Genomic DNA, 12,673 nt, shown 5'->3' on the forward strand with positions numbered 1-12,673 from the left:
ATTAAATATACTGCTGGAGGGAAAAATTCCATACCAACAGCATCCAGTATACTTCATCCTGAAGTGGTGTTCATACCTTTGAAGTGTTTGATATAGTTAACAAATTAAAATTCATCTTAATCCTCTATTAGTAGTGCCAGAACTCTTCATTTTTAAATTAAAAGTAACTAATGAACAGCTTTGACATATGTGAGTAAGGCCTAAGTACTTATTTAACACTGTATCTTTTGCATGTATATGGAGTATCTTTTTAACAGTGGGAGGGATGCCTGATGCAGTGTTGAGGGATATGCATTGAGAATACCTTCTGAAATACTTTCAAGCATGGATGAAAGACTGTCATGTGATCTGAGGTTGGAAGCAGAAATGAATGTTAGAATTAATCAAATGTGTTCTACTCTGAAGTTAATTCTTCTGATGCAATTTATGTAACAAAAAGGACAGGTAATTATTACTACCTATGTTAGCTCATCTCCTATTACGTATGTATATATACACATCCTGTATACCTGTATTGGCTAACAATTTTGTTAAGCTCTTTTGTACATTGTGGATAGCTTACTTTTTCTTTACTAATAGGTTTTTCTTTTACAAAAGAGAAAAGACGACATCGATCTCACAAGTTTCTGCGTCTCAGGGTTGGAAAACCCATGAGAAAAACATTTGTTTCGCAAGCAAGTGCATCAATGCAACAGTATGCACAGAGGGATAAAAAACATGAGTACTGGTTTGCTGTTCCCCAAGAAAGGTAAGAAGGAGGTAGACTATAAAAACCAAACCCTAATAGGTCTTTGACCTTTTATTTTTTTTCTACACCATGCAAAACTTTTCAGTGACAGTGTCTGCAAAGCAACACAAAAAAGAGTCAACAACTGAGGTAACTGGAATACCTCATTACCATGCTGAAGTTTTACTGAATTAGTTGAGTTACTTGCAGGTTCAGCCAGTAGTTTCTCATGGTATTATTTTGGGTTGTGTTTGTAGCAAGTGAATGATGAAAGAAGGATTCAAGTAAGTGGTGTCTGGTGAAGGAAGTGAGTTCTGCAACAAAGTTTTTATTGTCATTATCTGTGCTTCCCATTATTTGGAAACTTTCTAAAAATTCTCTCTACTTCTTGAAGCTCTAAGTTCAGAAGAGCTAGCTGGGGTTCTTTTATCTTTATATATGGAACACAAAACTTTTTCCAACTTTTGTGGAAAACGTATCTAATGGAAAAATATATAAATTTGTTTCAGGGATTCAAAGACATGAGATGTCCATGCTCACTCACTGGTATGGTCTTGAATTCTTAAATAATCTTTACTGCTAGGAAACTGTGACTTATTTTCAAGTTGAATGTGATTTTGGGGGGTATTGGTGATTATTATATCCTTGTCAGAAGAGGGGGGGGTAAAAAGAAAGAAACAACAACAAAAAACCTGCCAGCTATCATCTTGTATAAATACCTACACACAATGATCAAGTCACTTTTCCATCTTTTCTTTTGAGCTGAATGGCATAGAATGTCCAGCTGGGTTACTGCAGTTGAGGACAGATATGGATCAATTGGAGAGAGTCCAGAGGAAAACAGCAAGACTAATTAATGCCTAGAAAGTGTAACATATAAAGAAAATTAGAAGTAAGTGGGGTTCTTTAATCTAAAGGAGAAAAGGTGGATTACAAACATAAAATCATTTCATACTTAAATGCTGGCTACCACAAGAAAGGCAGTAGTCTCTTTTTTTGTGTCCACTGTGAATGGAGATGTGTAATGGGCTGAAACTACATCAAAATATTTGAGTCTTTCAACCGGGAGGATGGAGTCTGTGCTAGCAATCACTAACCTGCTTTTAAACGTAATCCCTGTGACCCCTAGGTGGTGGAGATTATGCAATTTCTTGAGACAAATGCCTGTCATTCCGGTATAGCTAATCCTGTCTGGGCCAGGCGATCTCTTGTGGTTACATTCAACTCAAATTTTCTTGTTCTATTCATACCATATTTCATTTGAAAACAGATGTTTCACATATGGCAATGATGTCTAGGTCAGCTGATTAAAATGATTACTGTCTCTTTGGCTCACTTTCTAATGTAGTAGAGCAAGTATTTATCTTCAGCATAAAGCAGAGATTACTACCTATTTCGGAAGAAATAGTTCTTAATTTACAGTCTGTATCTGATCTTGGAAATTAGTCTGCCTGTGAAGGGTTTCTCTCTCTAACTGCATGGGGAATTAGTAATCTGTTCTTTATCTGTCCAATGTGTGTCCTGTGTTTTTGTGCACAAAAAACCACATGTGGTAGTGGAGTTTTTGTTTTCTTAATTCAGTGTTAACCTTGCTGAGTGGTACTCTGCATAGGTCAAAATATTTAATGTTAACCCAGTTATCTTTGTCACCTAATGGTAAGAAAGAAAAAAAGCAGGTATCTGACAAACCTGCATCATTTCAGTGTTCTTAATCTCAAATGAGCCAGTCTAGGGAGTGTCTTGGAGTTCCTTAAACATTGTTTTATTTACTTTAACTGCTATAATTATACACAATTTCAAGTTTTTAAGTTAAAATCAGGATTATCTTTTTTCATTTTTCTATGTGTAATGCTTCAAAATTGATACCTTGTTCAGTGCATGAGGAGCCTGCAGCTTCTTATTCTTTGTCATAGAACTTATCTAGCCTTATGCATCTGAAATGTTTTCTTCTCTCTTACTGTCAGAGCAAGATTTGTCTTTTTTTTTCCTTTCATTCCTTACCCAGGAACCTTAATTTTAACAAGGGTGAATTTGAATAACTGACCCTGTTCAGAGACTATTATTACATACCTGTGTGCTGTATCATTGTAGACGCAGAAGCATATGAAAATCATATCTGCAGTTTTGAGAGACTTTGCTCTGTATCTCTTGCTGTTCTTCCAGTACTCAGTTTTGCAAGGATTTAGTAAGGGGGGGTGGAATCCAAATATTGTTCTTCATGCTAATCCAGCATGCAGATTCACTGTAGTATCTCTGAAGAGACATAAGGAATATTCACACTCTTGGTAACCAGAGCCATAAAGCTGTCTTTTCCATGATGAAGCGATACTAGTGGATTAATTGCATGTCCTTTTTCTAAATGCTTCATCTGTGGACCTACAGGAAATTCTAAAACCATATAGACTGACATCTATTAGGATTCTAAGTAACTTTTTTTTCTGGGAATCTGGGCATTTCGTTCTTCCAAACTGGAGAACCATGCCATTTGTGGCAGATACCTTAACAGAGGAGGTAACTTCGAATCTTGGTACTTACTGCAGTTAGAATAGTCTGTAGTTTATCTAGTTTATATATGCGCACACTTTCAGCCTTATTTCATAGAATCAGAGTGTTTTGGGTTGGAAGGGATCTTAAAGATCATCTAGTTCCACTCCTCCTGCCATGGGCAGGGACACCTTCCACTAGATCAGGTTGCTCAAAGGCCCGTCCAACCTGACCTTGAACACTTCCAGGGAGGGAGCAGCCACAGCTTCTCTCAGCAGCCTGTGCCAGTGTCTCACCACCATCACAGGAAAGAATTTCTTCCTTATATCTAATCTAAATCTACTCTCTTTCGGTTTAAAACCATTACCCTTTGTCCTATCGCTACACGCACGTCTAAAAAGTCCCTCTCCAGCTTGCTTGTAAGCCCCCTTTAGGTACTGGAAGGCTGCTGTAAGGTCTCCTGAGAGCCTTCTCTTCTCTAGGCTGAACAACCCCAACTCTCTCAGCCTGTCCTCATAGGGGAGGTGCTCCAGCCCTCTGATCATCTTTGTGGCCTCCTCTGGACTTGCTCCAACAGGTCCATGTCCTTCCTATGCTGGGGTCCCAGAGCTGATTGCAGTACTCCAGGTGGGGTCTCATGAGAGTGGCATAGAGGAGTAGAATGACCTCACCCAACCTGTTGACCACACTTCTGTTGATGAAGCCCAGGATACAGTTGGCTTTCTGGGTTGCAAATGCACATAGCTGGATTCTGTTGAGCTTCTTGTCAACCAACACCTCCAAGTCCTCCTCCTCAGGGCTGCTTTCGATCCATTCTCTGCACAGCCTGTATTTGAGCTTGGGATTGCTTCGACCCATGTGCAGGACCTTGCACTTGGCCTTGCTGAACTTCATGAGGTTTGCACAGGCCCACCTCTCAAGCCTGACCAGGTCCCTCTGGATGGCACATCCCTTCCCTCCAGCATGTCAACTGCACCACACAGCTTGGTGTCATTGGCAAACTTGCTGAGGGTGCACTCAATCCCACTGTCCATGTCACCAACAAATATGTTGAACAGTGCTGGTCCCAATACTGACCCCTAAGGAACACCACTCGTCACTGGTCTCCACTTATTTCCTCATACCTGTAGTAATTCTCAAAGTCTGTGTAATTTTGGTTACATGCCTTTGGAGTGTTCAGCTCTTCTTCATGGATGAGGAAAACAGATGTGCAGACATTTTTAAATTGCAATTTTGTTTATGTTTTTATGTAACTTTTTGTAAATAAAATAAAATTTATCTTTGCGTTTTATTTTGGAAGTTATTTCAATTATAAACAGAGGTTTCCAGTGGGACAAAAGTGGTTGAAGGGCCTTACTTTTATATGAAAACACAGCTAGTCAGTGGCCAACTTGTTTCCTCTTTTTCCTGCAGTGTCTGCTTCATATAATTAAGAAGAAAAAAAAAAACCTAAATAGCTTTTTTCAAATGTGTCTCTTAATATTTAGTAAAACATGAAGTAGTAAGTATTTTCAATTTAACCTTAAATACTTAATAATTATTAGACATGTCCCAAAAGATCACAAACTTAACTTATTTTCCTTTTCTGTATCATTACTTGACTTCTCTAGGACAGATCACTTGTATGTCTTCTTTATCCAGTGGAGTCCAGAGATATATGCAGAAGATACTGGGGAATCTGTTCGGGAACCTGGATTTATAGTGGTAAAAAGGAAGGAGGAGCCTGAAACTAGTGAAGAATCTACTACTGAAGATGCTGCTAAAGAGTGGGAGGTAAGGAAGAACAGTGTCAAAGATTTTTTTTTTTAGTACTTCCATAGGAATGTAGTTAAAATAGTGTTAAATACAATAGTGAAAAATGAAACAGTGTGCTTTAGTCTGCTTACTGTGTTCATGGCTGTTCAATTTGTGCCATCCTAATGCTTTGCTCTAACATCAGTTTAGGGCAGCATTTCACAATTACAAGTCATTTTTGTATGGAACAAATTGTAACTTAAGACTTGAAAGAAATGTGAGTACAGCAAAGAAGTCGCAACTTTGATGAAGCAGACTTAGTTTTCAGTCAAGTAAACTGACAGTTTTCTGATATTTATTATTCCTGAATGTTGAATACTTATAGGTAAGTCTCAAAACAGGGATGAGACAACAAAAAAGGGAAATCAATCTATTACTGCCATGTTTTTCCAGTAATTCAGTAATTAACTTCTCAGTTATAATGTCTTCATACATTAAGACGCTGTTGCATTGATTTTAGTAATATACTGTAACTGGACCTATCTTTTTTTATAAAAAATACATTTCTCCCATGTGAATCTGTGTCCACTGTGTTTCTATGGACACATCTTTACATGTCTACATGGCTTTGTTTTGTAGTGTACATACAGTTAAAGCACTTGTAGTCTTGTGCATTCAAGTGTCAGTCAAAAGTTTGATGATTCTTGTCATATATATTGTAGAAGTATCCCATCAGCACTGTTTAATTTGAGTCTCAGGACAGCAACTGCAATCTCTGACTGTAAGACTGATTTTTTCCTTCCCCCTACCCCCGTACTGCCCTGCAGTGGAGCATGTTGAAATTAAGGAAGCTTATACTTGTGTTTTCTGTAGAGTGTAAAAGAAATTTTAAAATCTGTAATAGTCTGACTATGGATCTTTTCTTCTTAGCTCCAAAATTTACAGTCCTAGTAGAACTCTTGACTTCAGACTTCTCAGCTGAAGTATTAGGTGGTGGTTACAGAACACTCTCTCTGCAGCTCAATGATTTTGCATGGAGCATTTTTGCTTTAAGACATTGAAATGGGTATCATAAAAGCATGTCTCTTGAATCTTCGTATTTTCAGCATATATACTGCTCAAGCATTTTTACCAGCAGTGTATTTTGGTGTTGACTCTTGCTCAAAGCCTTATAGGTATTTGATGTTTTAAAACTTGGCCTTTGGGAACACTAGGATCAGTGGCAAATGATCAGTATTATGGTTTAAGGCACAGTATATCTCTTCTAATGAGCTCTTCAGTAACTTTGCACCTTAATACAGTTACAGAATAATTTCCACAGAAAACAGTGCAAGTGTTTCGATATTAAAAGTTGCAACTTTTAAAAAGTTATTCCTGAAGATGATAGAGGCAGTCCTTTTCCTACATGTATTAAAATCTTAAGTTATTTACTACAGAATGAGGTCATGTCTTAAGCCTTTGGTTTGGTCTCCTCTGGAAACAATTGTAGAAGACACATATTTCAAAGATACTGTTATTTCCGTATGTGTTGTGTGACAAGTCAAGTTTGGTTCTTTTAAGATTATCAAATAGTAATTTTCTGAATGTATGTGTTAGTGTGATTAGTGAGACAGATAACTTTTTTAAAAAGATGGTTATGCAACTACAAGAAATATGCTAATATGGTCTTCTGTGCATTTTCACTTGAGTAATGTGACTTCTTATGACTGACTTCCAGCACAAATCTGAAAGCTGTTAAAAACTAACTTTTTAATCAGAAATGTTTGACAGTACCAGATGGTTCAACCTGTCATTACATACAACTGCATTTTAGTGGCTTTTAACATATGTGCTAGAAAGTATCAGTGCATACAGGAAATTGTAACTGTTGTCATACCCATTATTCATACTGAATTTCAGTCATTATTTTCAATCAATATACTTCCTTCCTTTAACCAACAAGCTTTTTCTGTCAGCTCATGATCCAGGTGTAATCTAAAATAGCAGGTGAAGAGTATCATTGAAACTTTTTTGTGGGTATTGGGATGAAAAATAGGCTGCCTTCTTCAGAACACAGTGATGGGAAAACTCAGGGTGGAAAGGAATTGGAAGGCAAAATCGTGATGTAAAAATGCATCCCAAAGTACTGTTGATCTAGCGGAAGAAGCAGCTATGGAGTAGCTTTCTTTTCCAAAAAGTGTTCTCTGCTATCGTTGTACAATATCTTAAAACTGGAGAAACGGGGAAGAGGATTAATGCTAAACCAGGTGTGGTGCTATGAGACAGCCTTTGCTGCTTTGATAGTCCTGGTAGTAACACATTCAGCTGCAACTTTTTATCAAGAGACTGTAAGGAAGTACTGTGCGTTTTTTAGTGGAAAAGGAAGGATCAGTGAATAGGACTGAACTCTTACTCTGAACTTACACCAATTTTTTCATCTGCTTAATACTTTCTTCTTCTATCTGTATACAGAGTAGTCTATTTCCTATCAGCCTTTTCCCTGAAGTAATCCAGCAGATGTAACCTCAACTGATCTAGTGGTAAAGAGATAAAGGCTCCTGCTGACATACTAAACACTAGTTTGATCAAATACTGCACTGTATGATGTGTCCACAAAAAAAAAATACCCAGGGAATCCTTTAGCTGACTTCTTTTTTGTATTCTATGCTACACTTAATTGATAACTGACTAGAAATAATCATCTAACATTACCATCAGTAAAGATGACTAATTCAGTTGTCAGTTACTTAGAGTTTAAAGTAAACTCTATGTGAGGTACCTTGTAGCTCCTGTTGCTGATGTTGTTCCTCAGTCTCTGCCTTCCTGAGAGGCCTCTGCCGGTCCCATTGTCAGAGTTCTCTAAAAAGGATACTTTTTCACTTAAGATCATTCCATGCTAAACACTTGTCTCTGGTGTCCAATAGAAATTAATAGAAAACTGTTTTATATATTGTGTAAGAAATGAAACTATGCTGCTAGGTTCTTCATGGTGTTAGCCCCATCCATTTTCCTCCAATATCTCTTCTACCTTCTTGTACTTAAGTGAGTGGGCATATACCAATGAAGAGGGTGTGTTAGGTTGTGTGGGGTTTTTTGATCTCTTTTTACAATCTGTACTGAGTCTTGGCGATATAGAGGTATATTTATCGTGGTATTATTTTTTTTCACTCAGTGTGTGAGTAAATGACTTTATTCGTTAGCACAAATACTGTTTAGAAACCTATGTATTGATAAACAAATGCTTTCTTCAAAGCATATTCTGTACTTGCATCTAAACTTGGCAAGATTTGACAGCAAGCTGACTGTTTCGGTTGTGCAGTGCCTTGGAAACAACTTCCAATGGTACTTTATGGTCTAATTTTGTTTCAAGTTGAGTGTATAGTAATATGTATAGAAATGAATGACGTAGTGTTAAGGAGCTTGCTGTTAGATAGCTGCTGATGCATTAGCATCATTTTGGTGCCAATTAATACCACAGATTTGAAAGCATTAAGGAGTTGTCAGCTGGTGTTAGTAAAGACATGGTGCCGCAGTATTTGAAAACAGGGATGGGTCCTCAAGCATTGCTAACAGGATCAGTCTTATGCTTGAAGTTTTAAGATGAGTGAAAAGGAAAAAAATTCTTGAATTGTCCTACAGTCTCCCAATCTGTATTGAGAAACAAGTTTTCAAGTAACACAACTATTTCCTATTTCTATAAAATAACTGCGAATAGTTACTTCTAGCTGCATAAAAGCTTGCTTTTGTAAAAAAAAAAAAAATAAAATGTTGTTGACATTCCCTGTAAAGGATAAATGTTATTTCATTGCATATACATTGTATATTTTAAAACAACAAAACCAAACAAAAAAAACCCCAACAGATCGGAGCACAAATTATTAGCCACAGGTGATCATAGAACAACTTGAAGGAGGATTATAAGAAGTGCTGCCCAGTATGCATTATTTTCTATAACCTTACTTGCAGACTCTTTAACTTTTTTTTAATTCAGGAAAAAATCTATACTTTTTGGAGAAAAAAAAAAAAAGAAAAGGTGGGGGTGGGAAGTGATATCTCTGTGATTCATCAATCCCAGAAATTCCCATTATCCAGTTATTCTACTATTGTTTTCCTAAAATGGATTGTAAACTTTGATGGGCTTGTTTTCAGTGCTATTGCTGTATGGAAGTGGCAGGTAGCATTTTGAAGTTGACCATAGGAGGAAAAAGACATGGAAAACAAGTACTCATGTAAAATGTCATTAACTGTTTCAGGAATCTAGTATAGAGTTAAATGAAGTAACTTTCCACTGAACTTGTGTGCACATAAAGTGTGCTGATAAGATCAAATATTTTTCTACAGAAGTTGGCATGCACATGTAAATAATCCATTAAAATCTTTAGAGAATCAGTTTATCATATTTGAGGAGGAAGGACAACTGAAACTGATTTTCCAAGCAAGGTTTTCACAGTTTTAGTAATGCTACATACAAAGGAAATTGCTGTGCCCTAAGAATTCAGCACAGGGAGGAGGGCATTATAGGGGAAACAATGGAAATGACTACTTGTGTAAGAAACATTAGTACCTAAAGAAGAAAAATCACAGTTTGTGTTTCCAATGTGAGTTTTTAGCATAAAATTTTTGCACCTTCTATTTGTATCTAACTAAAGACTAATTGTTCTCTTGGAGCAGGGGTGAAGGAAAAGAAATTACAGAGATCAGAATACCTTAATTTGCGTATTCAAGGCTTTATCTGTTGGTCTGTGAAGCTAGTTCTCAAAGTTAATGACGTTCCTTGAACAGTAAAGGGACGTGGTCTGTTATATTCTTTAAGCAGTTAACTTTTTTGATATGGAGCTGGAAAACTGGGGTGCACCATTATATTGTCTTTATGTGTACAAATGCACTTTTTATTTCTGAATGTGATAATGACTTATTGACATAGACTGCTAATCTAGCTTTAGATTCTGGGTTTGAATCTAGAACAATCAAAACAATATCTATGTAAGGTACTACAGCTGTTAAGCATCTTTATCATCATGCAATATTGGAAATACAAGATCTATGCTGATGGATCAGATCTCTGATCATCAGACAGAGTATTCATTTAAAAAAAAAAAAAAATACTACTGAGTGTAGCCACAGCTAAATGTTTCAGAAGCATTAAAGAAATTTCATCTTGGGCACTTGTGAAGAAATCGGTTAAGGAAATCAATTCCTGTTTAATCCTGAAATCTGTTAAGGAAACAAAAGAATTGCTCTGTACTAGAATAATTCTTAATTATTTAAAGTGTTGATTCTTCCTCCCCCCCCCCCCCCCACTTCCCCCTGTCATTTGATCTTATTGCTGTTATCCAGGAATGAGTCATACTTCAGGTCCACATACATCTAAATACTCCTCCACAAGATATTTGAAAACAGGAAATTTCTTGTCTTAAGAGCCGCAAGCTGGTCTTAAAGTAGTTGGAAGCTCATCTGTTTTATTGTTTCCATTAGCTTGTCAATTGTTTGCAAAATACAGAAAATCAGTTTTATTTAAAGCTGTCTTAGAAGCACGAGTTGATAGATATTTACAATTGATTTTTCCCAGATTTACTGAGTCGTGTTCTGGAGTTGCATTTCATAATCATTACCTCTGTTTTTCAATATTAAATTTCTATAGAAAATACAGATATAATACTTCTGGAAAGCAGTACTCTGTAGTAACTTGCTTGTCAAACTGAATTTCAGTAGGACCTTTAGACATGGATTCAAAACGTTTACTAGATCAAGCCATTAGTTGCAAATTAAGTTCTGCCTTCCCGAGATGGTATTTGAGTTAGACAACTGGAGTGTCTAGAAATTCTATTTCTGTGCATTTGTAGAAACATGAAGGTCGTAAACAGTGATTATGTCTCCTGGTCAGGTAACTTCTGAAGAAGGTTTTTCAAGATTGGAGTATTGGATGTGGGTGCTAGAGTTCTGTATTGGATCTGGACTGTAACCTACGACATTTCTCTATTAAAATGGGCATTTCTGTTTCAGCATGTACTGCTGTCTTAAGTTTTTGTATTCTTAATCTTTTTTTTCTATAAACTTTCTTCCATTCCCTACTCTGCGCTTCAGTGCTTGGATGCTAGTGAAAGAGCTGCTCGTTGTGTCTTACATTTTAAAATGTGGTGTGACTGTAATGGTGTATGACAAGCTGGATAGTACTGGATCAGCAGAGAGAAGTCTGGAAGTTGTAGGCTTCTTGAATGAAACACTGCATGCAATGTGTAAAGATGCATCATGTTAACAGCTCTCAAAATAAGGATATTTTTCCAATATGTATCTGGAAATGTGGTCTCTTTATGATAGTATGTTGGATATACAGCCTAGAGATTTGTTTTTTACCTCATGCGTTGTCTGTTAAGAAATTGGATGTGTCACTATGCATGTGTTGCTGTGCATTAACAAGCACGTTTAGTAGACTTTACTTTTGTACTGATGGATGAGTGTGTCTTGAATTTCAGCAGTCATGTGCAATACGTAGAAATGTTTCTATTAAATAAATTTTTGTGATTGAAGAGGGAGAGTCTGGTGCCCATTACTATAATGCAGTGCCCTTTGTAACTTCCATTCTTGCTTTTGCAATTAACTGGAGAAAATATTGTACATTCTCTTCTTAATGCATGGGGTATTTCTTGCTTTGCTCTATGTTCTTTACTTGATCTGTGTGGAACTTGTTTATAACTTCTAAGTGAAAATGCAGATGTTCTTGTTACTTGGAGCTGCCCTATAGTTGAAATCACGAGTGTGGAATTGTAATTGATAGTTATTTCATGTGTCTAATAGAGAGAGAACTGGGGCTGACCCACTGCTTCATGTTGAAGCAGAATCATTCCACTAAAAACCTTGTGCTTTTGAGAGTCTTAATGGCTTTCAGTGTACCTTTAAAAATCCTGAGGAAAATTCTGTGGATGGAAAAATGCTGCTTTTTTTTTTCCCCCTTCCCCTAAGCTGTTGAAAGGAAACAAAGGATGACTTCTCAAATTATACTTTCTTTCTTATGGAAACATTCTCAGCCAAGTAAAAAGCTGTGCCAGTCCTACTAGATACCACGGGAAGTGGCTTTTGTACTGCTTAGTGTGTTTCTTGTAGCAGTGAAAGGGGAAGGGATCAGACCTCAGCTATAATCCCATGTTAGCTTCACCTGCAACAACTTTTACAAAGATACAGTTGTTCTAAAAGACAAAGTGGTAGTTTTGCATAGGAGCCAGTACCTGATTTTTATTCTTTTATTTTTAACTGCATTCTAACTTCATTATTCCTGAACTTGGCACTCTTAGTCATCTGAAAGGTTTTTTGTACCAAATAGAACTTGTCTGCCTCTTACTAAAGATAAACGAGACCTTAATTCAGGTGACTTCTTTTATGCCTTATATTATCAAAACATGAAACTGCCTTTCTTTCAAATAGCAGGATTCATTCCAAAGATGACAATTTAGGTGGCCTGAGCATCTAAATTACGTGTCTTCCTAATTTTGAAGTTCTTGGCAACTTATATCCTAAAACTATAATACAAGGAGTAAACATGCAGTATGTACATCTCTTATCAGAGCTGTAAAATGCTATCCTAAATTAAAAAATATTATAAGACTATAACAGTTTATAATTCTAGAGTTGTTTTCTGTCATATTATTCTAATGTGTATTGAAACTACACTATTTTAAACACTACTCAACGCAGCTTTCAGTTTTTTTCTTTTGGGGCTCTTTACTGATAGGAGTTTTTATTATAATCTCTGAA

The 12,673-nt window shown here is 36.6% G+C and overlaps 1 protein-coding gene across 10 annotated transcripts in view; it reads left to right on the forward strand.

Moving 5' to 3' along the window:
- OXR1 (oxidation resistance 1) overlaps positions 1-12,673 on the forward strand; it is a 292,999-nt gene that overhangs the window by 252,992 nt on the left and 27,334 nt on the right. For 9 of the 10 annotated variants that reach the window (XM_074886459.1, XM_074886475.1, XM_074886465.1 and 6 more), the window contains 2 exons: positions 580-748; positions 4,822-4,984. In XM_074886459.1, the coding sequence (XP_074742560.1) occupies positions 580-748; positions 4,822-4,984 (332 nt within the window). The remainder of the gene's footprint in view (positions 1-579; positions 749-4,821; positions 4,985-12,673) is intronic. The other variant, XM_074886441.1, reaches the window with a different exon arrangement.

The sequence above is a fragment of the Strix uralensis genome, chromosome 1, assembly GCF_047716275.1.
Source record: "Strix uralensis isolate ZFMK-TIS-50842 chromosome 1, bStrUra1, whole genome shotgun sequence".
Classification (NCBI taxonomy): Eukaryota; Metazoa; Chordata; class Aves; order Strigiformes; family Strigidae; genus Strix; species Strix uralensis.